This window comes from Pseudomyrmex gracilis, unplaced genomic scaffold (genome assembly GCF_002006095.1).
Source record: "Pseudomyrmex gracilis isolate BER0280 unplaced genomic scaffold, ASM200609v1 scaffold_56, whole genome shotgun sequence".
Lineage (NCBI taxonomy): Eukaryota > Metazoa > Arthropoda > Insecta > Hymenoptera > Formicidae > Pseudomyrmex > Pseudomyrmex gracilis.
In genome coordinates this window covers 62047-90037 of record NW_018020640.1, presented here as the reverse complement: position 1 = coordinate 90037, position 27991 = coordinate 62047, and the positions used below count along the sequence as shown (strand labels likewise).

Sequence of the window (27991 nt, the reverse complement as noted above, 5' to 3'; positions counted from 1 at the left end):
AAAAAAAAAAAAAAAGACAAAGACACAGACGGTATCACGCACGACGCAAGCGCAAAGTTTCTTGACAATGGCAAATCTTATCTTGACGAACGAAGAACGCGCGTCTTGATAACGGAGATTCATACGGACTTTGGGCTAAGTTGCGTTACCAGACAATTGTACCAGACAAGAAAAGAAGAAGAGACTCTCGTCTCGACAAACGCACAATTGCACGTTAATCGGAGGAGCACATTAGCGTGTGTATCGAAAAATCTTATAACTAATTCAGGATTTTCGGATATGTGTTTCGGTGTTACGGCGCGAATTTAAAGAAACTCGTCGAGTTAATTTTCTGAGTAATCAATTTTGTTTTCAATTCGCAATTTATTTTTTAATCAAAAGAGAGAGGGAGAGAGAGAAAAGAAGAAGAAAATTCAATCAAGAAGATAGTAAACTAGAACATTGCAAACGAAAACTTGCGAGGAAAAAAATAACACAACTACCAGTGCAAGATGAATGCTTCGACATTCGTGAAAAATAATTGCGATTCAGAAGGTACAAGTAATACAGAAAATACGACTGCCGTGTGTGTGGACAATAAGTTGCTTTATCTGCTCTTCGAAAGTATATCATACAGTGTACAAACAAAAATTTTAACAAAGGGTAAAGAGATTTACGTTTTAATTATATATTAGTTATATATTAGTATAAATCTTATATTATGTAATAAAAATCTAATCTTTATATATGTAATGTATATGTGCGTACATATATATATATATATATATATATATATATATATATATATATATATATACAAGCATAATTTTTATCTGAATAAACAAAGAAATATGTATATTGATTTATTTTAGAGGAAAAAAAGCTAATTAATGATCTTCATGGAGACTTTCGTCCGGGTGAACTTACAGCTATTATGGGTCTTTCAGGAGCTGGAAAATCTACTTTAATGGACATCCTAGCAGGTTTTACGTTAGTAAACGCTTCATATTTACTATATATATATACATGTACATAGACGTGCATGTGGAAATTAATTTAATTTCTCGAAAAACTAAAACACTTGCATATATTTCTCTTCAATAATCGTAATATCAAAAAAATTACAAGCTTGTTATTAATAATCATTATGTAAGTATTTTAATAACACACTAAAGTGTGTCGATAAAAAATTAAAGTAGTAAAAATTTAAATTTTATTTGTTCATATTACGCCGCAACCATTTTTTAATTTCTCAATTGGTTATTTTTTTATGTATGTTTTTTATAATTTAATTGTATTAATTTTTTATTGAATATATATTTGAAACACGTATTTGTTAATATTCTTGAATATTATTTCAAAAGCGAAACGGCGCGTATATATTACACACATTCAATTTGTAACAAAACCGAAAACCACTTGAAAAAAACGTCTTCAATTCGATTATTGTACGTATCTTTTATTGTTAAATTCTTCTTTAGCTTAGATTATTAACTCATATGTGAGTATTAAATCTTACTTGATTCGATTGATCGTATCTGTACTAGAAGTAAACCTCTCTTCACAAAGAATAAATATGTTTTATCGCGTCTATACTAGTTGTTTACAATACATAGCTAATTCAAAAGTTGTACATGTGTACTAGCTTATCATTGTAGATTGCATGCACGTGTATATCTTCTTGATAGATGCCTAAATATTACATTATCACGATTCATTAAGATATTCGGCAAACATTATCTTGACAAATTGACAGTAATTGATAATTATATGCAATGCCGGATTGTCTGCAAGTTGTTATTAATTACACACAAATTGCTTGCTTTTATTTTCGACAATCTGTTTTCCCGACAGATTTTGCTACTCAAAATATTGTATGTAAATCTTATTTGTTAGACCTTTTCTTATCTAATTAATTTTTTTTCTTAAGTTCTTTTTTTTCTCTAATATCAGAATCTTATCTTTATCTTTCTTTAAGATTTTTTATGACTCTAACATCTATTATTACTACGATAAGATAATTGTTGATTAAAATAAACGTCTACATATGTATTACCAATAATTACTGATAATATATTATCATATATAAATATATTAGTATATTTCATGTGTATATATATATATATATATATATATATATATATATATATACTGATTTGTATACATGTAAATTTTACTGCAAAGTACGCATTGTTTTACAATAAAATATGAAAAATATTATAAAGAGTAATGCATATTTTTTTCACAATTATAAATTTTTACTCATTATTGTTATTATTACTTTTTTTTAGAATAACTTCAGTCACCGGTAAAATTATGATAAACGGACGGGAAAGAAACATATCCGAATTTCGTAAGTTGTCCGCTTATATAATGCAGAATGACTATCTTCAACCACTTTTGACAGTGCAGGAAGCAATGTTCGTCGCTGTCGATCTCAAACTGAACTTAAATCGTTATCAAAAATTGCAAAAGGTAGATGTCCTGTTTAATATATTATACAAAAAGCATTTAAGTAAATTAAGAAAGTTATTGAAAAAGTAGTAAAAGAAATTTATCATTCTCGTGATAACAGCAATTTCTTCTTATGATTCAACAATTACGTAGAAATTTTTTAATTTAATAGATCGACAAAATATTAGTATCAATGGGTCTCAATGGGTCTCGCCACACGCTTACTGGCGAGCTGAGCGGAGGTGAAAGAAAAAGACTTGCCATCGCGCTCGAACTGATCAATAATCCACCTGTTATGTTCTTCGATGAACCCACCAGGTATACATCAAATATTTATTTATGTGAATTCCCGTTACAGTAGGGTCCCATTGTGGGATGACCCTTACGAAGAGAAACTTCCCCTGTTACGTTCACCAACAGCATTATTATTGTTCCACGTTATATACAGTCGCTATAACTTATAGTGTGCAAAAAGGAAGATAGAAAACTCGGATACGATGACAATTTACGTATAAGCGCAAGCAGCGTTTTTCCCAAATTGTTCTATAACGGGATCCCACTTATTTCGCTTTTTATTAAAAACATCATCTGAACATCTTTTCAGCGGACTAGATAGCGCTACCTCAAAACAGTGCGTAGAACTTTTGAAGCAATTAGCGCAAGAAGGACGAACAATAATTTGTACAATTCATCAGCCAAATGCGACGCTCTTCAATATGATAGATCATCTGTACGTAGTCGCCGATGGAAATTGCGTGTACACTGGCGCCACTCACAATTTAGTATCGTATCTAAGTAGTCACGGATTGCACTGTCCAACGCATTACAATCCTATTGAATTTCGTAAGTTTCAATTTTCTAAACATTAAATAGTTTTTTAATTATAGACAAGTGTCTGAAATAATCGTCGAGTTAAAAATTTGTCGTACTCCTCATACGTCAGACTATATGCGATTTGTCTTTTAATTCATTGAATCGAACGGTAATTGAACATTTTTTGTAAGAGTTCTTTAGCATATCTTTTTTCAGCACTTTAGTAAACATTTCGGAAGAACAGCCACTCGTAAAACAATGCGCGCTTTTAAATCAAATGGCTGTTTTTATTTTCTAAAATACACGGTCTGAAACGATGTTAAACTGATCATTAGATAACCAATGAATAAACCAACGTTAACGTTTCTATTTACGGTAGTCACAATTATTTGTGTGTTAGTAATCATATAGTTTAAAAACTTTGATTTTGATATAGTGATGGAAATATGCAACGGAGATTATGGTCTTCACATACCCAAGCTGATAGAATCGATCAAAAACGGCAAAAGTGACGTATGGAGATCAGCAAAAACTTTTATTTCACAACAGAATACTCCGATAAGATTATATTCCTTCGAAAACGAATTCAAACACACTCCACATTATGCCACCAATTTTTGGAAGCAGCTTTGCGTCCTCGTCAAGAGAAATACAATTAGATTATTTCGAGATAAGGTAATTACTACATACAATATATATAAAAGACTTGGCTCTCTCTGATCTCCATTCTTGTTTTGACGACATCAGAAGCGAGAAACGTAATTGAACAATTTTCTTATAATTTATAGTTTTTTTATTTTTTAGGTTTTTTTTCAATATTATATCTTTGTAATCTGAGAGTTTGTAAAATATGCGAAAAACTCTGATATTAGTCTGATATATCACACATGTATAAGTGTAAAATAATAGAAGCACTATTTCTAGAGGTTCGAAAACAGAGTAGTTATGTAACTTTTTACAAACAAGGATTTTATCAAACAAAAATGATGGCCAGAAAGAGAGAGAGAGAGAGTCGAATCTTAGAATAAACGCATTCAAAATTTATTTTTATCTTTCAATTTTTATTTTATTCACACAGATGTTAACACTCACGCGGATCTCAATGCATTTCGCGATCGCACTGCTGGTCGGCGTTTTATATTTCAAAATCGGCCAAGACGCCACTTATGTTTTAGATAATTTTAACCTGCTGTTCTTTAGCGTTATGTTTCTCATGTACAGTGCATTTAGCGCCACAATGATCACGTGTAAGTTCGATGCAATCTTTTACAGAGAAATTTAAATTTCAAATATAGCGTATTGTAGACACAACAACTTAGCGGGAACACATTGTTTGCACACTTTCGTGTTTTTATGTTTTAACACGCATCGAAGTTTATATTTAATATATATATTTAATTGTTCTTTTTTTTTGTTTTCACTCTTAGTTCCCTCAGAGTTACCAATACTTATGCGCGAGCATTTCAATCGTTGGTATGAACTACGATCGTACTACTTAGCGAACAAATTGGCCGATTTTCCAATCCAGCTTACTGCCACGTTTATTTATACGATCGTAGTGTACTATATGACCGATCAAGTTCCTGAAAGTAAAAGGCTTGGTTTGTACATGCTCATGTGTTTTATTATCAGCCTCGTAGCGCAAGCGGTTGGACTCATTATAGGATCGGGTCTGAAAGTTCAGGTTTGTATTGACATTTAGAATTACGTATCTTTTTGCCTCAATTTATAAAGAGGCACGATTAGTGCCTCACGCTAAGTTTACGCGTGCCGAAGTGTGCGAGTAAACCGACAAAGAGTCAATCGTGACTCATGGCGAAACTAGTTCAAAATAAATTTTCATATTTCAACAACGATCACAATCAACTTCTTTTTAGTTCCAATCAATTCGGCTTAAAAAAAAAATTTTTAAACAGTAGTTACATTAGTTTTTTCTGTAAAAAAGTTATTTCTCTAGAGAAGACAAGTTTTTGATTTTTTTTCTGACGATATAGACGAAACCAAGAGAATTATTTTATTGCAGAACAGCGTTATTTTTGGACCGTTTGTGATTATGCCATTTGTGATATTTAGTGGTTTCTTTGTGCGTCTCAAAGATGTGCAGCCTTATTTACATTGGCTGTTTCACATGTCGTTTCTTAAATACGGCTTTGAGGGTGTTATGATAGCGATTTACGGGTAAGTGTTTTTATTGTGTCACATATACATATAATGAATCCCACACAATTACATACAGCATCTTTTATTGCTACAATATAAAATATAATTACAATTATTTATAATCGCAGATACGATCGGGAGAAATTGAAGTGCTCGACAGATTATTGCCATTTCGCTATCCCCGAAAAACTTCTCGCAGAGATGGATATGAAGCATGTGAATTACTGGCTAAATATGACAATATTGATAGCGCTCTGTGTTGCCTTAGATGTTATAGCATATGCTATATTAGATATGAAAGTGAAGAAACGAATTTAGCACAGAATTAGAGAATTAATAATAAAAATTGATATAAATTTTTTACAATTATATATACATATGATAAAAGATTCGTGCAAATAAGATTTTTTTTACTGCAACTTGTAAAGACTGACTTCTATGACCCATTACATGTGAGATTACACATTTATATCTTGCATATTATATGTAGTTATTGATTTATATATTTAAAATAATATTTAAAATAAAGATAAAAAAGAAAGTTATAGTTACGTAATGAAAAGTTTTTATTCAAGAATATATCAACAAAAATATTTGTTATTTCCAAAATCATTTTGGAATTAGAAGGACATTTTTAAAAATTATAATTATAATTTAATTATTTTGATAAAATGACAATTATTTATTCTGATTTGATTGTTTGTTCACTAATTAATTTGTTCACTAATTAATTATTATCTTTTATTATTATTATCTTTTTTAAAGTAAAAACTATACTCCTCCGTTGTGTCGTCTGGCAACCGTGAGCGTGCGAAACGCGCTGAGCTGTCTCTTCACGCAGACGCACGCGCATTCGCATATCTTTATAAGTTAATTATTGTAAAGCGATCGTATAAAAATACTTTCTTTTCGATTTAACAATATAAATCACTTCATCTCACTACGAGAGATGTATTTGTATATAAGATAATCTTGACTAAGTCATGTACATGATTAATTGCGTACATGCGGTAAGCGTGATACTTGTTAGAAAAGAACGCGTCATTGGATAGAGCAAATAAACAGGGAGAGCGTCGAGAGAGCGATAGACAGTCGTGACCGAGAAACCTCGCGGAGCGGTTCGTGAACGCGCGTGTAATTTGTTTCAGTGAAAGTATAAAAGAATATGTATATGTGTACGAAGTTTATCTTGCGCAACGCGAGATAATCATTGAACAAAATCACACGCGCATAAATAATCTTTGTTTATCGTTGATACAAAAGTTAAAACGTTGTGACATTTAATAATTGATAGCAAACGACATTTTGTTAAAAATATCTGATGTACGTATCTGTTAAAATATGTTGGACGTTAACGATACGCGCAAGAACATTTCGATGACTGCTAAAATGATCGACGAAAGCTGTAAGATCCAACTGCAAGAAACAGAGGAACTGATTGATAAGACGAAATCACAGAATCCGCAACTTTATATCGAATTCAACAATCTCTGCTACTCTGCAACATGTCACGATGGCAAAGGCAAGTTTATATCTTTTTTTTTTTTTTTATTATTATATTTTCATTCCGGTTACGAATTTTCTATACGTTATCAATATATCGCGACACTTGTTTGTGTACTTCACCAAGTTTGTCGGTTTTGGTTGAGAGATAACTACCCAGTGATATGATATGATATGTAGTATCTATTTTTAATTGCGAAGTACTGCGCGTGTGTACACGCGTATCACGTCTTGTGCTTTTTTTTTTGCTTTTTATCATGCCTTCAATTGTGTTTGAACAGATTTTTCCTTTAACGTCACAAGTACGGACTCTCGGCAGACTGGTGTCGTACATGTGTGTAATCTGTTGTCTGCGAATGAATTGTGCATGTCGCAGCACTTAAAAGAGAATGAATATTTTCTTACACCGTTCTTTTTAAGCTTTTATTGCTCGGTTAATAATCGCTTGTAGAATAATATTGCAATTATGTGATATCATGTTTCAGTTGGCTATCTGGGTGTGTACCGTATTAGCATTACAAAACGGAGCATAAAAAAAAGACTAACTGATTTTGCTTTTGTGCGACGCGACTTGTCAAGTTACTTTCACAAGCTTTTGGTTTTCAGGATGGTGAGAAACATCACTTACTCTTTGTTACTTATATATGTTTCATCTATTGAGATTACACATGTGGGAATTCGGCTTCGCATTGTGTTTATGATTAACATAAAAGTAGTAAACGGAACAATTGTGCGCCAAGTACTCTGGTAACGTAATACACAGTAAAATAACTTAGAAACCGCTTCTCCTCTATGTACTGTCGATTCTAGACTCTCACGAGTGACGACTGAATTCTCGATGAACACACACAGTTTGCTCAAATCGTATCACCACATGGCATCTACTCGCCTCGATTCTACACCGTCAACACCAAATGCGCCACTCGCGCTGTATATGAATTCCTTCCAATTTTATCATCATTGCCATGATTCGGTTTAACTAACACGATTCTGCGCATTTATCTGCTAATTTTTTTTTTTAACAGGAATATATAGATAGATAGATATATGTTCTCTCTTTCTTTCTCTCTCATGTGTATACTTATTTTAAAAATGAGAATCTTATTGTTTTTTATATATTTATTTAAGTATTAATGAATTTTTTCAGTATTTCCCAAAGAAAATAATAAAATTGATCCCGCAAGTTATCACACATATTTCAATGTCTCGCATAGGACACACACGGAACAAAAACTTCATTAGACGTCGACAGCTTCATGCAATATCTAATATAATAGATGTGTAATCGAAGTTTTGTTCCGTACAAATATAACAACATTGTCAGTCATATATTTTTGTTCAATTAATCATATATTTGTTCAATTTGCATTTTATATTGTTATATCTCGTTTTCTGTATGCATAATATTAAATCAAGGAGAAACTTATTAATCTTTATGCTAACGATTTTTTTATGCGCACTACGTAAAAAATATATTGACCAATTTACATTGTCAAGGTCTTCTTCTTTTTCTTTTTCTTCTCGTCTCTCTTCACTTTATTTTCTTCTTTGATCAAACTCCGGCAGCATACCTGCAAGTTTCTTACGACACGTCAGTATTAATATTTCAGTCTTTGCTTCGAACACTTTTTATATTCTCATAGATATTATAATGAGAATATTACAGAAATATCCAGACTCTTATTTATACGTGTGTTATCTTAAGTTATAAATAGCGTGCACTTTTTCCTGTCGAGAGTTTTAATATAAAACATATTTACATCAGGTACGAAGAAAACGATCTTGAGCAATGTAACAGGACACTTTAAACCGAGTAAGTTAACGGTCATAATTGGTCCATCCGGTGCGGGTAAAACGACATTGCTAAAAATCTTGTCGGGCGAACGATTAGTCAACGTTAAGGGCACCATCACCATAAACGGCGTTGAACATGATAGTGGAACGTTCCGCAAACAAATGTGTTACGTGCCGCAACAATTTTCTTTACTGCCGTTTCTGACAACGAAGGAAACGCTTTACATTGCGGCTTGTTTAAACTTCGACGGTAACCAGAGCAAGGAACAGATTTCTTCGATTGTAAGAATGATTAATATATACATGGATGATATCTTTCCTATTTTTCAAACGTATTATCTCGCACAGCATTTTATATTTCAGATACCTATATATATAACAGATACATAAAATGTAAAATGTTGCTATAGCGAATACGTAATAACACGTATAAATCATGTGTACCTGATATATGTTTAATACCAATGAATGTCCGCGCTATATGTAACTTACGTTACATAGCAGATACATTATATAAAAATATGTTTATTCGACACGTGTTACGTGCGTAAATTTATATATTTCATACGTATCTACAATATTGCAAATAAAATGTACTATATATATATATTGTAAAGTTTAAAGTAATAAAAATGTTGTCATACTAAATATATTTTCTAAATGGTAAAAGTGTTAGCATTTAGATATATTTTAGTGTGATATAAAGCATTTTTATTACTTAAACTTTATATTTTATTTGTTTCCAAAACTAAATAAAATAAAAAGTTCGAACAAGTGCACTGACACATGATAGTATTTTTCAACAATTATATATTACGTTTGCGAACACACTTCTTTCTTACCAATATTACTCACACATTCTTTTTAAACTGCGAGACCACTGCGGGCCGGTGGCCTCAAAAACTGTCTGATGTTTTGAAGTTAGTGGTGCTCAGGTAATTTTTACGTTAATGCTTATGACATATCTGTGGCTGCTTCCAGCAGAACTCAGCGCGTGAGCTAAGCGTTTATTATCTGTAATTAACTCGTTTTTATTGCAAATATAAAAATATATATTGATGACAAGCAATAATCGCAAAGTTTCTGCTGAACGCAGCCTTTGTTAAAAAATAAATTTCTTAGATATTTCAAACCTATTGCGTTAATTACGTATTAAATATATTATATTTGATATAAAATGAAACGCAATGTAAATGCAATATTGTTACGTATCTAATATGTGTTTGCAATGAAAGGCGCTGTGCGGGATATTTTATACGTATAAAGATAGACTATTTTATTAGAAACGTTTTGTCTTTGATTGAGTTGTTATTTAACGGATAGATATTTATATTGTATCGAGATCACTTTTATGAAAATATATAATAAAATGTATCGTTCACACTAGAATCGTTTCTTTTGTTTTTCAGGTGAATGAAATTGCAGAAAATTTAAATCTGTCAAACTGTTTAAACACTTTGGCAAACAAGTTAAGCGGTGGCGAAAGAAAAAGATTATCAATTGGTGTGGAGATGATCACCAAACCGTCAGTTCTATTTTTAGACGAGCCAACAAGTGGTCTCGATAGTGCGGCATCAAATCAAGTACGATATAATATAATATATATACTATCACAAAATATATACAAAAAGAGAATAAAACAACTGTTTGAATAACAAAAACTGTTTGATCAAAACATTACGCATTTAATTTTACACGGTAATGCAAATCAAATGATGAGGCCAATGTATATATTAAACAGCTTATTAACGTGCTACACGATATGACAAGAGCAAATTGCACTGTGGTCTGTGCGGTTCATCAACCCAGCAGCCAGATGATCTCGCAGTTCGATGATATTATGGTGCTTAGTCAAGGAATATGCATATATTGTGGCCCAAAGAGTGAAATCTTAGCTACTTTCAGCGACGCTGGATTTACATGTCCTGATTTCTACAATATTGCCGAATTTGGTAATGTCGATATTACTATTTTTTTTACGTTGAAGTTTGTTTATTTAATAAAGTTTACAGTTGTATGTAAATGTTATGCGTGTACTTTGCAAACGAGTCTTCTTTATATTTTGATTAAGTTAACGATTTTTTTCAATTGCAGTACTCGAAGTGATAACTGAACAAAGAGGCGGAGATTTAGAAAATCTATACAAGATTTGCCATGATAAGTTTCAATCTCACAATAAAGATACCAAAAATGGTAAATATTTTGTTACCACACGTGTATTTTATACTTAAAATTTAACAATGATCTTAGTACTATACTAATAATGATTCTCTTTATTATACGCTTTGCGATTAAGCGCAAATTGTAAGTATATTTTATGTTTACCGATATATATATTTTATAAATAAAAATATTTAATTTACATAAATGTGTGATTGAAATTTAGTACGATTAATGACATTGGATCTTGTAGGAACAAATTCGTCGACTTTTACGCATACTGTCGAAAGAGACGATACATTTAGCGTGAAACCAAAATTATCAACATGGCAACAACAAAAGATATTATTTTTAAGATCTTTAATTTGCATTAAGAGAGATAGTGTAAGTAAAAATTTTTTATAATGACAATATAATTGCAATTTACTTAGAATATTTGAATGCTATCATTATTTGTCTTTTTTTTTTTTTTTTTGTTTACAGACCATGACAAAATTGAGATTTGCGGCACATGTCGTAGTAGCAATATTATTAGGAGTAGTTTTTTATGACTTTGGAGATGACGCACAAAAAGCACAGAGTAATATAGCTTGCTTATTTTTCTTTTTATTATTCTTATTTTTCGCAAATTCCATGCCAGCCGTGCAAATGTGTAAGTAATATCGATTAATTTTGAAGTTTTTCAAGATTTACAATTAAATAGTTAAAGAAATAAATAAGAGTAATTTTTGTGAGCACTATCTTTTTTTTACAGTTCTGAGTTCTATCAATTAAGTTTTATTTTATATATATATATATTTATAGTATATGTACAGTAGGTGTAAGCAAAAAATTCCCAAATACAAGCAAAACAATAATTATTAAACAAAGTTATAAAATATACATATTACGATTGTAGTTCCTGTGGAAGCGGCGGTTTTTATCCAAGAACATTTAAATAATTGGTACGACTTAAAATCCTATTACATTGTTAAAATATTAACAGATCTTCCGATGCAAGTACGTATTTTGATGTGATAAAAAATGTTTTATATTTCTTATTCTCATTATTATTTATTTAGAATTATTAAGTCTTGTGTGTATAAATATCATGTGTTTTCAAGATTATCAGACACAGAATAATTGAACTTTCAGATACTTTGTTCGTCATTCTTTTTGCTTATATCATATTACGTGACAGGACAGTCAATGGAATGTAACAGAGTTTTACAAGCGTGGAGCATTTGCGTATTAATCACAATTCTCGGACAAACAGTTGGTATTCTTACAGGCGCAGCTTTCAATACCGAGGTATTTTCAAATTTTACTTTAATCGATTATTAATTTATTTGTATTATTTATGTTTTTATATATTATAAATATTGTCAATTGTATTAATTAAAATAATTATATTATATTATATTATATTATATTAAATATATTAATTAATATAATAAGAAAGCAAAAGTATGGGCGCGTGTAACAAATTTTATAAATTTTTTTCAGATAGGTACTTTCTTAATACCGGCATTAAGTATACCATTATTGCTGTTTGCTGGATTTTTCGTGAAATTAGGAGAAATGTCGGTGTATCTGCAACCTTTAGGCACTGTCAGTTTTTTCAGGTATATAAGAATTTTTATATATATAGTGTATATATATCTCTTTCTCTCTCTCTCTCGTAAAATAAGATATCTTTTAACATATTTTATAGCATATTTGTACAAATACTTATTCTCTCGCAGATATGCGTTTGAAGGATTGATACAGGCGATTTACATCGACCGATCGAATTTGACGTGCGTAGAAATATATTGTTACTTACAGTCTCCAAGTACAATTCTTTCGATGATGGATATACCAACAGTATCGTTTCACACAGTTGTGATGATACTTGTCTCATGGATATTCTGTTTACATTTAATTATCTATGCAATATTGTGTTGGAAAATTTATTATGCCAAGAAATAATTATGTAACAAGAAAATATTACTTTAAATATCTAATTTTACATGTTATTACAATACAAAAGTATTTAATTTCTTCGGTGTAGTAGGCAAAATGTTATAAGAAACGTTTAAAAGAATGCAAAGAATAAGAACGTGAATTTATACAATAAAATTGACTAAAATATAAAATGATAATAAATATATAATACCTTTTATTTTTTTTTTACCAATTAGTAGACTAATAGGAATATTAAAGATAAATTTGACCTTTTAAGGTCGGATCCAACGATGGCAATGAGTTAGGTAAACATCATTGCATGTGAACATCAAAGTTAAGTGGGACGTTTCGATCTTTATTTAGATCATCTTCCAATTAGCTAATTTATATAAAAACAAATTGTACATAGTATAACAATATATGCGAAAACAGTATCCATGATTTACAAATAATATGATTAATCACATAAGTCAATCATAAAGACTCGATAGAAAAACCAAATTAAAATTAAACCTTAGAATTAATAATCAAAATTACACATCTTATGTGAATATAAAGCTATTCGATTTTCTATAAATAACATAATAATAATATAGTAATAAGATATGCTAATAATATGATGATAAAAATAAGAAGTCGCCCTTACGAAAAAGAACTACTGGCAATAATATATTGCGGCAGTGGTACGAAAAAATGACTGGCATTCTGTGTAATTGCCAGTAATATTCTCAGTGATTCCTGTAATACCGAATAATATTCTTATGTAATTGTCAGTAATATTTATATTACTGACTTTATTTATATGTAATCGGCAGTAGTTCTTTTTCGTAAGGGCGATAATCCTAATCCCATTACAAACATAACAGAATAATTTTAATTCACTTTTTATTAAAAAAGTGTAATAAATATACATATGTGTTTATTTTATAATATATCTAATACTTAATATATTATTTATATCTATAAATTTTTGTCTTAATATATTATTCATATCTATAAACTTTTGTCAATATAATTTAAAAGCTCTAAAACAAATTTTAGAGACAAAATGTGTAATAATTTATTGTTATCGTTATTAATGAAAAATATTCTTGAAACATAATTTATTATGTATGTCATGTTATTGACGTAACGCTTACTGATATAGCACAGATAACTTTAATCACAATTTATATCGCTTTCTGACGCATTTCATATCGCTTCCTTTGACATATTTAAGTCCTATCACAAATGAATGAATTAATTAAAATCATTAGTCAGATTATGAAAGACACAAATTATATTGGATATGTAAGTCTATTTAAGGATGAAATTTGTCTGATGAAATATATCTATTTTTATTGCATTGATATTACGTAACGTTATTACGTTACTAATTGAATTCTTTCTTTATATATATGTAGCGCATAAAAATTAAATACAATCATATCGCATGTTCATTAATAACGCTGATTTGTATATGTATTCTTCTGACATTCTTCAATATATAAATAAGGATATATATAATATCTATACACACCCGTCACATTCATACATAGTCTTATTCGTGTGACTACCATGACATCAAGAAAATTTATTCAAAATCGTAAAAAAAGATATATATATATATATATATATATATATATATATATATATATTATATTAAGCTCCTTATAAAAAGTGCCTTATAGAAAACTAAAGTAAGTAACTTCAACATCAAAAGCCCATTTACTTAAACATGTATGTGTAGACACGAAGTTTTATTTATCTCGTGTTTTATCGATATGACATAATCTTCCACCGTAAACATATATACGCACCACATCGTATAATGATTAGAATCACAGCGAGCGCAATAATGTCATTCCAGAATTGATCCCCCTGCATGGCAATGTCTGACAAAAATTTAGATGGATATCTATAATGGCAGTATAGCTCGGTCTTCTCCTTACAATCTAGAACAGGCCTGTCTAGTCCATAAATGGCTCCGATGTAACCTTCTAAACCATACCGTAAGTAGCTGACATAGGTACCCCATTTTAAGTAACTTGGAAGATCGCGTAAGGAGACACCAAATCCAGCGAACATCATTAAAGGTATTGCCACAGTTGGTCCCGAAAAGGTGCCATTCTGAAAGTCAAAATACTTTCTGTCAAACAAATCTTATACTGTAAGAATAAATACATCAAGAGTTATATCTGCAGTGTTAATATATTAAAATGACACATAACGCATAATTCTAAGATAGAATAAAAAAAAGAAATCGTGAAACAAATTTAATAAATGCTCTTTAACGAGCAGCCGTATATAATCTCTCTGTTCATCTTAATAATAATTTATAATGAAAATATTTCTATTCATAAATTTTATTATAATTAATTTATAATTTTTTTAATTATAATAATTATTATATAAAATTAGAAAGAAATACTATGAATTTATATATATGATTTTTATTTTATACTTACTACAACATTACATATAGCACCAATCGTGAGACCAGTACCTTGCCCTAATAATATAGTTAACATGCTAATTGATAAAAACATTGAGAATCGCGCAATCTCTAATGGTTGCCCCGACATGAAATAAACAATTAAGGAAAACAGCACGCAGCATACTATGGAGATTGGTATGTCGATCACGGTTATCGCTATATAGAATGCTTTCAAGCTGTACCACCTATTGAAATTTTCCTTCAGAAGGATCGACATTTGTGTTGGAACTGCAAATAAGAAATGACATTTTGATGTAGATAAATTTGCAACTGTTTTGCAATTGTTGAAAAAAAAAAAGAACATTCGGAGAAGCATTAAACTTAATTATTTAAATAAAACGTTACATTTATGCGATCAAAATACGAAGAAACAAATGAGTTCTCTTACAAGTCACAATAGTGAGCATCATTGACGACATCATATGATGTATGAGGATAGAGAAAAGAAGATTGTAGTTGTCCAATACGCGCGACCCATCAACGCCAGAGTTTTGAAAAACAAGTCCGAGCAAAAAAGCAACGGATATGTTAACTGCGATGCGCAAATGTGTCATGGTCTAAAAAGCAACAAAATATACACACACTCTAATATAACACAAAAACATACTATATTAACGCGTAATTAAAAAAAAAAAAATATATATATATATATATATATATATACACATGTATCCATACCGTATCTCGTTTGGCTATTATATAGTTTCTTCTCAACAGAATTTTAATTTGATAAGCGAGATTTATTGCATGTAAGTCACTGTTATTTTGTAAACTATCCGTCTTCTTTAAAGGGTTCGCCGCTGAAAGAACCGATCAAATATCAATGATTACATTGCGTACCTACGTGCATAAAAACTATCAGAGATAAGTTATTTGAGCATTTGTTGTACAATACGGATAGAAATAATATTATCTGTTACTAAATTGACACATTTTATTTTTTATCTCTATACCTCTTAAACTTTTTGCATCCATCAGAGTTTCTGGATTTTCGAACCACCGTAAATTTCTTCCGTTTTGCGATCCATTTATCAACATGTTGACTTTATCTTCGCCATACTCTCCACAAGCAAGTTCAATTATGTAATCTGCGGGATTATGATACATGGGACACGGTATTTTCAAGGTTTCCAAATATGGTAATAATTTACTTGTTGCTCCTTGATACAGACATTCTCCGTTTGCTAAGACGTATACCTGCAAAATGTTAAATGTGTAACAACCATTTACATAATTATAAAATTGCAACATATACATTTAAAATAATAATATTTAGATTATTTTTGCCATAATAGCTTCACTCACCTCGTCAAATTGTTGAAACAAGGTCGCGCTAGGCTGATGTATAGTACAAATTATGGTTCTCCCTTGTCGCGCCAATAGTTTTAGCAATTTTACGACTTGCATACAAGATGAACTATCCAGTCCGCTATAAACATAAGTAATCATGTGTGATAACACAAAACTAATTTTATATACTAATGTTATACACGCGATGTGTTGTGAAAATTTTACTATTTGTTTGCAACAACTATTGTGCAGATATCATTTTAGTTCATGAGATTATGTCATAGAAAAATTATGTCTTTTTTTATGAATTTTTGTTTCTCTCTCTTTCTTTCTCTTTCAAATGGAAAAAATTTAGTTTCGCGAAAAATACGCTCAAAATTTAAAAGACTCCATATTTGCGCGTTGCTTGAATTGAACAATCCGTAAATTTAGTTTTTCGAATTTGTAGGCCAAACAAAATAAAATAATCCCATTAATGATACAGACCAACGAAATAACATTTCCGACAACACATCGATAAGATAAAAAAAAAGAATTTAGAATTATATATTTACGTGGTAGGCTCGTCAAGAAACATCACCGTAGGATTATTAACTAATTCCAATGCGATAGACAATCTTTTTTTTTGACCGCCACTTAATTTGCCGGATCGTGTGTGCATGTGTTCGTACAAGCCGAGTGTCGAAAGAATATTTTCTATCTGAAATATTGTGCAATTCCAGTTAAAATATCTAACAAGCTAATGAGACAATCATGTTTATTTTTTCTCACAAGAACAATTGAATTTAACACAGACGCGGAAAATAGTTTAAAATAACAAATATTTATTTTCTACAGAAATACTTCCGTACACATTTGGGCAGATATATTTATATTTGATAATAATTTTATAAATTTGTAAAATGATTTTATAATAATCAATGCAATGTGCATCTGTCAGTAATAAACATATCTCTCATATGTATCAACAATGATTTTGCATTTATAAATCTTTTAACATACGATCATTTCTTTTTCGTGTGGCGGCGTGTTCGATGGCAGTTTTAAATCCGTGGCGATTCTCATACTTTCGATCACAGTAAGCAAGGATTCGAGTCGATCGTCTTGTGTAATGTACGCGCTACATCTGTCCCAACAGAATGACTGATTAACGTTACAATAAAGTACGAGACACGCATATCCAAAAAAAATCGCATGTACACACACACGGTGGTGATTTCAAAATCTTTTTAACAAAAAGATTTTTTTTTGCTTACTTCCGAAAGTTATTAAGACATCGATTACGGCCATTAATAAGTATGGAGCCATTTACTCCGGTCTCGCGAAATCCAGACAAGACATTAAGCAACGTCGACTTTCCAGCACCGGACGGTCCCATCAAGGCAATCAATTGTTTACTGGGAAGCCTCCCGTTGATTTTATGCAAGATTTCTTTTTCTTCTGAAGTCAAAAGGATTTAATTACGTTAAAACTATAGTCATCGGATTATAAATAATTATAGATATCAGATTTGTGAATTAAAATAATTCCTTTAACGCGCTTATTTCAAAACGATGACAAGCGTACAGCCTGTTTTACAGACCGTGACACGTAACTTGTTGATGATAAAAAATTTACTTTTTCTACAACCGAGCCTCACGGTGTACGTAACATCCTCGAAGATAATATCGATCGATTCCTTAACCTCGTTACATACAACGTTTTCTTGTGCTTCTTCTTTGAACGCGCATTTGGAATCGACGGCACGAACCGGCGCATTTGTTGTCTCTTCTTCCTGTCTCTGACTACTCGCTTCATGCATCAATACTTCCATCGTGTTACGCGATGCTTTGTGCGAACCTGATAAGCGATAGGAATTATTATGCTCGTGTGTTCATCTGTTGCTTTTCGTATGCGTAATCTGAAACAAAGAACGAACAGAGTCGCATACTTTGAATGTGAAGAGAACAAGCTTATATATGTCGCTACGCATCACTCTGTTGTTTGACGCAAAATATCATTGAAAAAATTTTGTTGAGATAATACATTGCTGTTTATAATGTATAAATATATAGTATAAATGATAGATAACGATTTACACATTACGTGTGTCACACAAGATATTGCGGTTTGCTACGATATGTACAGACGCGATTAACGTGTACACGCTTTGTACAGGGGCAAAGGTAGCTTTACTTTTATAAGATAATTCTTTGTTCGACTACGGATGATTCATTAGCGTTCCAAGTCTAATAGATAACGTACGTATCCCGTACAGAAACTGATGATTATTTATTCGACATTTTTATCTTAGATTTAATTTATGAAAACAACCTTCCTCTCATCGTTTTCTAACTAGAATATTCTCACACTAATACGGTTCTTACCTAAGAAGAACGATACAACTTCGAAGAATCAAGCGCTGGATATATGAAATATTTTTCCAAGTATAAATTAATTGATACACATTTATTGATAAAAAAAATTAATAAAGTATCAGAGTATTATTTCGACTACTTTTGTTTTATTCGCGTAATGTACATAATAGAAATGTCTTTGAATGACACTGGTAACGGAGTAAGAGTTTTGCAATTTGTAAACTTCAAGAAATATCACCGCGTCTATCTCATTAAGATTCTACGAACTTGAAAGGAGACTATTCTCACATAATACGCGTATGCGTATTTACTTTATAAAAAAAATCTTCGTACACTCTCTCTGTCTTTCTCTCTCATTCTTTTTCTCTTTTTTCTTTAACAATTAATTTATATTTAACATAAGATTGTATCATAAAAAACGAGATGATGAACATTGAATTATGAAGTTTATGTGAATATATATAGAAAAAATTTTTTTCACATGTCTCCTTGTAAATTAAACGCGCAAATTAAATAATAAACGCGCAAATGGCCTTGATCAAAGACTAATGATCGGTTTGCAACACTTTGTGTCAATTTACGTAAATGCGTACCAAAAGTATTAGGAATTTTAATAATTTTATTGACTACAAAATCGCAAATCTTATCTAATCGCAAATAAACTTGCATACCGAGAATATTATTGACTTTTATTCGATTTCAAACGAACAGAGCTCATGTTTGTTTTCATCGCAAGAAACTCTCACAGTGACGATTATTCAGTGAAGCAATAAAAAAAACAAATTCTTAAATGCTAAAGAGAATTACGTCAAAGATGTAAATACACATGTATATATGCATATATATATTACGAACTTAAGTGACAGCTTACTGTTATTAAAGCTGTTATCAAAAAAAACATACAGACAATTTTTTACACAATGTAGTCAACCGGTTTGTGCGTATAAACTATGACAAGCGCGTGCAAGAAATATAATAGTCAATATATTTTTTATATTTATTTGTAGGTTATGACGTCAACAATCGCGACAATTTCGCGTAAAAAAGTTATTCTTTGGAATAAAAATCGTTACATGCAATAATTGGTGAAAAAATATAAGTTCTTATTATTATTTACTAAGAACGTAAAATAACGTTCTTAGAGTTCGTTCTAATTCTAATCTAAATAATCACGTTTTTCCTGTTTTGTTCTTTTTTACGTGTCATGTCTGCTTGTGTTTCAAACACTTAAAAACAAGTTTAAATAATCTTCCTTTTATTTATTCGGAAAAATGAAGTTCTTCTTGTATGAACAAATTATATATATATTTGGTATATTTAATGTATAATTAAATAAATCATAAATAAAATCATCTTTTCATATATGAGTATGTACAATTATATGTAATATATAATATACAATATAAAAAACAATATTATATATATATATATATATATATATAATATATAATATTCATCTAAAAATGAAGAACTTTTTCTAAATACCTATACATATACGCACGTTCGAATAAAAGGCGATCAGTTTTTTACTTTTCATTTTAAAGGCATGATGTGATTAACTTTTTGTATTAAGATATACTTTCTAAAATTACTTAATTTGAAAGTGTCGTATTTTGAAAGTGTTTCGCGATCTCACGAAAAAACACATTGTTTGCTTTGACGTGAACAAATACAATAATCATTTTAAAAAATCTTTGTTTGAAAATTTAACTTAATTCAAGCAAACATTTTTTTATTTTATTTTACTACTTTCCTCAATCATCCGTGATTCTTTATTTTTTAACAAAAAACCCATTGAATACAATAAGATTTTTTACAATAACAAATTGTGAATATTAAAAAGCAATAAAAAATGTACGTTTTACAACAGTTATAAACGATTTTGTACACTATCTAGCAACCGCGAAGTAAAACAAAGGAACAATTATAATACAAATATTGAACGCAATCAGTAATCTATCTACACATGTTCTTATATAATCACTAAGTTGTCAAGTAATTTGTTTTCAAAAAAAAACAACTAAAGTAATAGAAACTAACATTAGAGCAATAAAAAAATTTATGTAAATCTATATAATCAACACTTGTTTAATTGTTGCGCTAATAATTATATGTAGTCAACATTAACAATTTTAATATAACTACATATATATGTTATATAGTAATAAATAAATATATGAATAACAAATAGTATATATATGTACATATTTTGATCGAAAATTGATAAAGAGAATTCAAAAAGCAGTGCCCGACTTATTTGGTGATTACACTTTTACATGTGTCAGTTTTTTTACACATAAATTTCTTTCAAAAAATGCAAGAACTGAAAAACATTGAAAGTAGCACACCTTACGCTGAACATACGAAACTGTTCGACAGATTACGACACTTGAACGATTTGTTGGATTGTTACAAAAGATAAAATTGGCACAAATCAAAGCGGATTTCAAAAGAATTAAATCGCGAAAAACATCTATTTTATGATTTTGCACGATCGAGAAAGAGAACGTTTTTTAAAGAACAATAGTGACATTTCGCGAAAGTTTACTAAACAAAAACAAGGTCTTATGCAAATTATTTTCTTTTACACTAATATAACAGCATTCTTCACGAATAATTTTAGCTATATGCGAAGTGAGTGGCACAAAGTCCAAGAGATTCGCACAATATATGACGTTTCAGGTTGGACTTTTATCGAGAGAATCAAAGTGAATCATTATCAGTTATTGTGTTAAAGAAAAATAACATCTTTCCTAAGTTTAACGTTTAATTTTTATTAAATATTGATTTTTATTAATTATTGATTTTTCCTTTGTGTTAATTGTTTTATCATTGTTTTGCATTTATCAATTTGCGCTCAGATTCGTTCGATTTGAAATATTTTTGTCTAGATTTCTCAGTGGTTTTCATCACCGAAGAGAACTTAAGTTATAAAATCAATAAGCAGATATTCTTTTGTCATACTTGAAATTGAAGAAAAAATAAAATAAATATTTGCGCCAATTCAGCAACGTTGGCCTCATTTGATTTTTATTCGTTTTATCTTATTTTTAATTAAAAAAAAAGTTAATCTTTTTTGTTACATTACGAGAAAAGGCATGTAATTTGCAAAAGCATGTATCACATTATATTGTTCTGAGTGAAACGATCCTTTGTCTAAGCTCACAGTTGTGTGGGCAGATTTCCGTTTTACAAATATTAAGTAATTAAAAGATTATCTGACAAACTCGCGCGCGGTGTTCGGCACACTTTGAGAAAACTTCATTAATCAAACAGGAAATAGCAAACTAAAAACATTACAAACTTAATAGATAACGAAGCGCATCTAAAGCCGCTAATATTAAAATCTGTTATATTTAACCATATCCTGCAAAATGTCTTCTACAAAAATAGATGATTATGGCACGATGATTACAAACTATATGAAAAATAAATGTTTCGCTTTATTAAAAAAAAGTTACACATCCACATCCAAATACAGGCAATTTTTATTTATTTATTTATTTATTTAAATCAATAAAAGAATGTTCTAGTTTCTAACATCAGCGAACATATCTGTAATGACTCGGAAATCGATAATATATGTTATACGTGTTTATTGTAACAAACGATGTGTGTGAGATATTGTTATTTTGCTTTCTTCACGGCCTTTGAGATACACTCGAAAATTTTCTACGCAGCGGAGCAGCACGAGTTTTCAATAACAAGAATTTTTTGATCATAGTATATCTGTTACAAAAAAAAAATTTATTCTGTGTTTCTTCAATGCAACACTTAAAAACAGCTAAATGTCACGTTCAAATAAGTGAGATAAATTTGTGATTTGAAAATGTAGAAATTTGATGTTCATCAATCCAGAAGCAGTTCAATCGCACGTGGTCGGAAACGTGATAAGCTAGTGTTAACTTGACTTATAACTTTTGACACTTGGCACTCTTATTTTCATATAGGAGATAATACACAGCTGAGAGCTATATTCACATGACGCGCAAGTAACAACTGGGTTAATGTACGAGCGATCGGAATGTGAAAGTTTGAACATTTGTATATTTAGCAGTAATACATGTTGCGCCGATCGTGTTTCGCGTGACAGATCGTTGAGGTTAAACATGGTGTACTTACTCAGAGACTGATACTTCCTAGACCAAAATCTTCCTCTCTTTGTGCGACGCTGAAGAGACGAGACAAGCAAATGACGACAACCAGTTATGATTGACGATAGAGTCCACTCAAAGAACAGGTCCACGCTTTCTTCTCCCTCCCTTCTCCTTTCCCCTTCTCTCTCTCTCTCTCTCTCTTTTTACTTCAATCCCCACTATGTATAAGTTGCATCAATATCCCTTCTCTTTGTAATCATTGATATTCACTAACAAAGAGCACTTGGAATATTAATCATAAATTAATTGTCAGTTTTCTTTTTTTCATCTATGATTTACCATATTACCAACATTATTTTCTTTAAATACCAAAATTTAACGAATTATGTTTCAAAATTAAATTAGGAGAGTAGCGAGAACACTCATTTTTCATTCGATTTGTTTTGCAAGTTTTGCAAAGAATTCCAAATGTTATGTTGTGTATAATAAATATATAAGTTCAATATATAAATTAAATTTAATTCATCATCCGCGTACATGGATAAGAAACAGTTGATTAATTAATCCACACAGACATCCATTTATCCAGACATCCATTAGACATTTATCAGATGTTTCATGAAGCTGTCGACGTTTAAAAAACGTCTAATGAAGTTTTTGTACTGTGTGGAAAATTCTATTTTTTAGATATTTACATGCAATTATACACTATTAACTTTTTATATCCGCACAGATTAACATTTTTCAGTGTTTGTTACTTCGTCTGTTATTTTATTATTTGACATAATATTCTATTTTTGTTTAGTGTGACTTAAGTTGTCATGTACTTTTATTAACCGGATCTCTCTTCTCAATTAAAGTAAAAATTAACGAGCACAACTACGGAAACTATTTCCCACCGAAACACAAAAATTCTGAAATTCTGAACTAAATCATCTAAAAAAAAATAAATGTTTTTCACAAGTACATAATTGTAATATCACACGTATAATATCGAACGTTATAAAAAAAACCTTGGTCATAAGAAAAGAGATTAACTTTTTGTTGTATATTTCTTATACTGATTGTAGTCGGCAGGTAATTATATCTAGAAGTTCATTAACAACGCACGGGAACTTTTTTTTCCGGATAACATTCATTTGTGATAACTTTATGTATTTTTATTATCATTTGCGATATTTTAATTTTCATACACAAAATCCGCTTTATTTTGACATAAATTAAGGTGACTATTTTCCCTTCGATAATTAATTTTATTCTATATGATTCTATATAAATTTTATTCTGTTTGATAATCGCAAAAAAAAAAAGACAAAAGGATGTAAGCACTCAGAAAAATTAGATTATTACATTTCCGCGTACTTTATTATTGCACATGTGCAAAGATGCAAAGAATTTGTATACAAGTACACATTCATATTATTAGCTTCAACTTTAACTTTCCAGAACTATATATTTTAAAAAAGTTTTATGTGTGTAAATATTTAAACATCTTAACACAATCGTGATAATTTACTGTATTACTATTTTTTTTAGTTTCAAGGTTAACGCGGCACTCTTTTCACTGCATTAGAAGTATTTTATTACTATTCAAAAACTATTTAAAAACCTATACTTTTTGTCGCAGCGTTCGCTTTTAAAAAGCAATAAATTACCATTTCTGTCAAACATATTTATCGTCTAATCATTTCAGTCTATTTTGCATGTTTTATTTTTAATTTAATGTGAACCGGAAAAATAATCAAGACGGAGAAAAATAATAAAAACTCAGATCACTATTTCGATAAAATCGGTGCAAATACACACATAAACAGAATGGCAAAAACAATATGGTTATTTGATTACGTCGTATACCTTAATTTACAAGTGACTTTTTTGTGGTTCGTGGACTTCGATCATTCAGCTATACGTCAGTCTGCTTAGAAGTAGGTGAAAAAAAATCGGATTTATAAGTCGAAAATAAGTATCTTTTATGTATTGGAAAAATTTCATATACAATCATGTGTAAGATCGTCTCACAATCTCATACATAAATTATATATAAAATTATTTATATCGAGATGTCGAATTTATCAATATACGCAGAACTTTTGCTGAGGAACAATTTTGTATATCTGCAGCAATAACAATTATTTTTATCGTATATTTTGACAGAGCAACAATATATTTATCTCAATGTTTGTTTAGTATTTTGTGTGTTGTCACAATGTTCCGTTTCCGTACACCAAAAAGAAATAATGCGTTGCTGCTGTTACAATATATGTTCGATTATTATTATCATAATGTATATATACTTTCGAACGACCGTTGACCCGATCTCCCGCTTTCAACTATATCGACGCACTTGCATGCGTTACATTATAATAATGAAGAATGACATATTTCATAGTTTTAATTAAGAACACATTAATGACACAATTCCAATTAAACTAACAATAAATATTTAGTGAACAATATACTAACTTTGGGTCTATTATAGTTTTATGTATTGTATTTTCAAGATTTGAATTTAAAAAAATATTTTTTTAACATTTTTCAATGTCCGACTTGTTTGAATACTTGGCGCGGTTTTGAGATTTAGAATCGGAAAATCGATTTCGGAATCTAAATTAAAAATCTTAGTTCCAATATGAAAAATAATAATAATAGCAATAATAGTTAATAATAATAGTGCAAGAAGAAACTACATTTAAATTTTTCTTTTTTATTAATAATGATGGTAATAATAATAAAACTATATTGACACAATATGAGTAAAAACAACACACACACACATTAATAAAATTCACATAAGTCAAGAAATTTATTCATCATCTTGTACAACAGTGGTTTTTTCGGATACATATAAACCATCTAAGAATTTTCTGATATCCTTATTCTTTACTGTTGTTGATTGTTGAATAAGAGCAGCTAAAACAAAACAATATATAATAGTTTAAATACAAAATGAAGTTGACTTCTTCATTCTGCTCAAGAATGCTGACGTTGCAACTATTGCTATAAACTATTTTTATCATGCAATTACTCAATTTAAATTCTCGACAATTCGTATCGCTTTATGCTTTCAAATATATATGTGTATACATTAATGATAGCATATATAAAAATTATCTTATTTCAATATAAATTGCATGATAAAATTCATATGAATATAATTGTATTTGAATGTCTTAACAAGTATCCACAAACTTTTTAAAATAAATTTATATGAACAATTTACCTGAGCGTGACACATCTTCTAAGGAATTTCCTTCTATAATCAATTCATCCTTTTGTTTGGCGGAATTCGTAACAGTCACACCAGGTGCCATTTTAACACGACGTATATATTTTTCTCCCAAGAAGTTACGAATTTCTATAACTGTGTTGTTCTCGGTAGTGACACAGTTGATAGGGAAGTGAGCATATACTGCTCGCATTTTGTATTGGTAACCTTTTGTTACACCCTTTAACATGTTCTCAATATGAGAACACACAGTTCGAACAGCAGCCAATTCCTTCTTTGTGCCAAACCATTTTTCTACTTTCAATAATCTGGGACTGATCATCTAAAATTAAGTTAAAAGATATGTTAACATAATCAAAAAGTATATTAATAAAAAAAATACACATTAATTATATGTATGTTTAACATGAACAATTCATCAATATTTCTCAGATATGGATGTTATCATTTATGAAAAATGAAGGGGAATCCACATATCATCATAAAGTTTAGCATACTTATATTGTTATCAAATAGCATTTACATAAAAAAAAATATATATTCTATAATGTCATATAAATATTTTACAAGTATTTTTTACATAACAGAACATTTTACTTACACGAATATCAAGTGCAAGATGTTTGAATGATCGTTTTAGGATTCCTCTTGGTCCTTTTACAGTCACCAAACGGGACTTGACTTTGACAGTCAATCCCTCTGGGATTTTGACAGTTTGATTTGTTACAATCTGTTTCATTCTGAAATAAATATAGCAGCACACAAATATAAAGTGAATGTGTAATAATCACAGTACGTATACATGTGTAAATAAACTATCAAATCACTCGTATTGTAATAACAAAATAGAAAATGTGCAATGTTTCTTTTATTATTCTTTTATATAAACATTCTTTAACATTTCTTCATAATAAAACCTTAGCACACACATGTTACGATTTAAATTTATAGGTTATGATAATTCTACTTAGACCATTATATTTACATAGTCCAGAATTTATCAAAAATTAAAGTACAAATGTGTATTCGCAAACTCATAAATTACATTTCTCAAATACACAAATTATATTCGCCTACTTCAAATATATAAACAAATTTAGAACCAAGTCTTTGACAGCTACGTGAACAGAGGTTATTTTTCAGTTTTGAACGTTTCACTGTAAAATAATACTACAACGTGCAAATATAAAAAAAGATAATGTTTAAATTATATAAAGACAAATTTATCGCATTTGGCATATCGACAGATTAGTATGGATTTTACGAGAGATTACCTAACGTCGTATCACCCTATACAGGCAGACGCTAGCGGAAAAAGGAAGGTGATTTCTCTTCAACACCGGATTGAAACAGAGAGAAGAAAATTCTATAGGGAAAAAAGCGGGCCAACAGATGGCGTTGCGCGCCAAACAAAATGTCCAGCTGAACGATTGGTTCTCACTTTGTTTCTCATCTTAGGGTGCATTCACATGTACCGCATGTTTTGTGAACCAATGGGTGCGTTCAGACAACTCAACAGTTGCACAACGGTTGAGAGATAATCACTTCTGATTGGATCATACTTTTGGAACCGCATCAGATTTTGAAGAATAGTCCTATCATAAGTGATGATCTCTCAACCGTTGAGTTGTCTGAACGCGCCCAATGATTGCGCTCAGTAGAGAACAACAGGCTGCTTTGTGGCAATCAAACGTGATTTGCTATTATCTTCAGTGCCACCAAAATCAACGTCGTCAATAAAACGATAATTTATTCA

At 30.1% G+C, this 27991-nt stretch overlaps 4 protein-coding genes across 7 annotated transcripts; 2 read left to right on the top strand and 2 right to left on the bottom strand.

The window, feature by feature from the left end:
• The first annotated feature begins 6 nt into the window (after positions 1-6).
• LOC109853915 (ATP-binding cassette sub-family G member 1-like) lies at positions 7-5888 on the top strand. The gene is made up of 10 exons (XM_020426486.1): positions 7-642; positions 852-969; positions 2271-2454; positions 2606-2751; positions 3038-3276; positions 3683-3921; positions 4325-4493; positions 4674-4930; positions 5270-5424; positions 5535-5888. Exons 1-10 carry the CDS (start codon positions 492-494, stop codon positions 5722-5724), a joined length of 1848 nt encoding a protein of 615 aa, XP_020282075.1. The 5' UTR covers positions 7-491; the 3' UTR covers positions 5725-5888.
• Positions 5889-6221: 333 nt separating this feature from the next.
• On the top strand, positions 6222-13429 carry LOC109853901 (ATP-binding cassette sub-family G member 4-like). Of its 3 annotated transcripts, XM_020426465.1 has the most exons (13): positions 6837-6928; positions 7395-7406; positions 7516-7519; positions 8675-8985; positions 10113-10286; positions 10445-10655; positions 10798-10896; positions 11117-11247; positions 11347-11515; positions 11762-11862; positions 11998-12153; positions 12349-12467; positions 12588-13429. In XM_020426465.1, exons 1-13 carry the CDS (start codon positions 6920-6922, stop codon positions 12811-12813), a joined length of 1722 nt encoding a protein of 573 aa, XP_020282054.1. In that variant the 5' UTR covers positions 6837-6919; the 3' UTR covers positions 12814-13429. The 3 variants fall into 3 exon arrangements, with proteins under 3 accessions (XP_020282053.1, XP_020282054.1, XP_020282056.1); XM_020426467.1 differs by lacking the exon at positions 7395-7406; XM_020426464.1 differs by lacking the exons at positions 7395-7406; positions 7516-7519 and having other exon boundaries at positions 6222-6928.
• A 409-nt stretch (positions 13430-13838) lies between these two features.
• LOC109853879 (ATP-binding cassette sub-family G member 4) lies at positions 13839-23142 on the bottom strand. Its single transcript, XM_020426419.1, has 11 exons — positions 23035-23142; positions 18173-18455; positions 17812-17995; positions 17558-17681; positions 17110-17255; positions 16571-16694; positions 16219-16462; positions 15944-16065; positions 15654-15822; positions 15237-15493; positions 13839-14898 (listed from the first exon to the last, which is right to left on the bottom strand). The coding sequence occupies exons 2-11, from the start codon at positions 18366-18368 to the stop codon at positions 14545-14547; spliced, it is 1920 nt and encodes a 639-aa protein (XP_020282008.1). The 5' UTR covers positions 18369-18455; positions 23035-23142; the 3' UTR covers positions 13839-14544.
• Positions 23143-25788: 2646 nt separating this feature from the next.
• On the bottom strand, positions 25789-27614 carry LOC109853861 (60S ribosomal protein L9). Of its 2 annotated transcripts, none has more exons than XM_020426395.1 (4): positions 27510-27614; positions 26837-26975; positions 26230-26557; positions 25789-25919 (listed from the first exon to the last, which is right to left on the bottom strand). In XM_020426395.1, exons 2-4 carry the CDS (start codon positions 26972-26974, stop codon positions 25813-25815), a joined length of 573 nt encoding a protein of 190 aa, XP_020281984.1. In that variant the 5' UTR covers position 26975; positions 27510-27614; the 3' UTR covers positions 25789-25812. The 2 variants fall into 2 exon arrangements, with proteins under 2 accessions (XP_020281984.1, XP_020281985.1); XM_020426396.1 differs by lacking the exon at positions 27510-27614 and adding an exon at positions 27313-27337.
• Positions 27615-27991: the final 377 nt, after the last annotated feature.

Coding starts and splice junctions, on each gene's coding strand:
- LOC109853915 (XM_020426486.1), top strand. CDS start 492: ATGAATGCTTCGACATTCGTGAAAAATAATTGCGATTCAGAAGGTACA. Junction 4,494..4,673: donor TAGCGCCACAATGATCACGT/GTAAGTTCGATG, acceptor TTTCACTCTTAG/TTCCCTCAGAGTTACCAATA. Junction 5,425..5,534: donor GTTATGATAGCGATTTACGG/GTAAGTGTTTTT, acceptor TTATAATCGCAG/ATACGATCGGGAGAAATTGA.
- LOC109853901 (XM_020426464.1), top strand. CDS start 6,748: ATGTTGGACGTTAACGATACGCGCAAGAACATTTCGATGACTGCTAAA. Junction 10,287..10,444: donor ATAGTGCGGCATCAAATCAA/GTACGATATAAT, acceptor TATATTAAACAG/CTTATTAACGTGCTACACGA. Junction 12,468..12,587: donor GGCACTGTCAGTTTTTTCAG/GTATATAAGAAT, acceptor ATTCTCTCGCAG/ATATGCGTTTGAAGGATTGA.
- LOC109853879 (XM_020426419.1), bottom strand. CDS start 18,368: ATGGAAGTATTGATGCATGAAGCGAGTAGTCAGAGACAGGAAGAAGAG. Junction 17,682..17,811: donor TGTCTTAATAACTTTCGGAA/GTAAGCAAAAAA, acceptor CTGTTGGGACAG/ATGTAGCGCGTACATTACAC. Junction 15,494..15,653: donor GATGCTCACTATTGTGACTT/GTAAGAGAACTC, acceptor TCTTATTTGCAG/TTCCAACACAAATGTCGATC.
- LOC109853861 (XM_020426395.1), bottom strand. CDS start 26,974: ATGAAACAGATTGTAACAAATCAAACTGTCAAAATCCCAGAGGGATTG. Junction 26,558..26,836: donor ATCTTGCACTTGATATTCGT/GTAAGTAAAATG, acceptor ACTTAATTTTAG/ATGATCAGTCCCAGATTATT. Junction 25,920..26,229: donor AGAAGATGTGTCACGCTCAG/GTAAATTGTTCA, acceptor GTTTTGTTTTAG/CTGCTCTTATTCAACAATCA.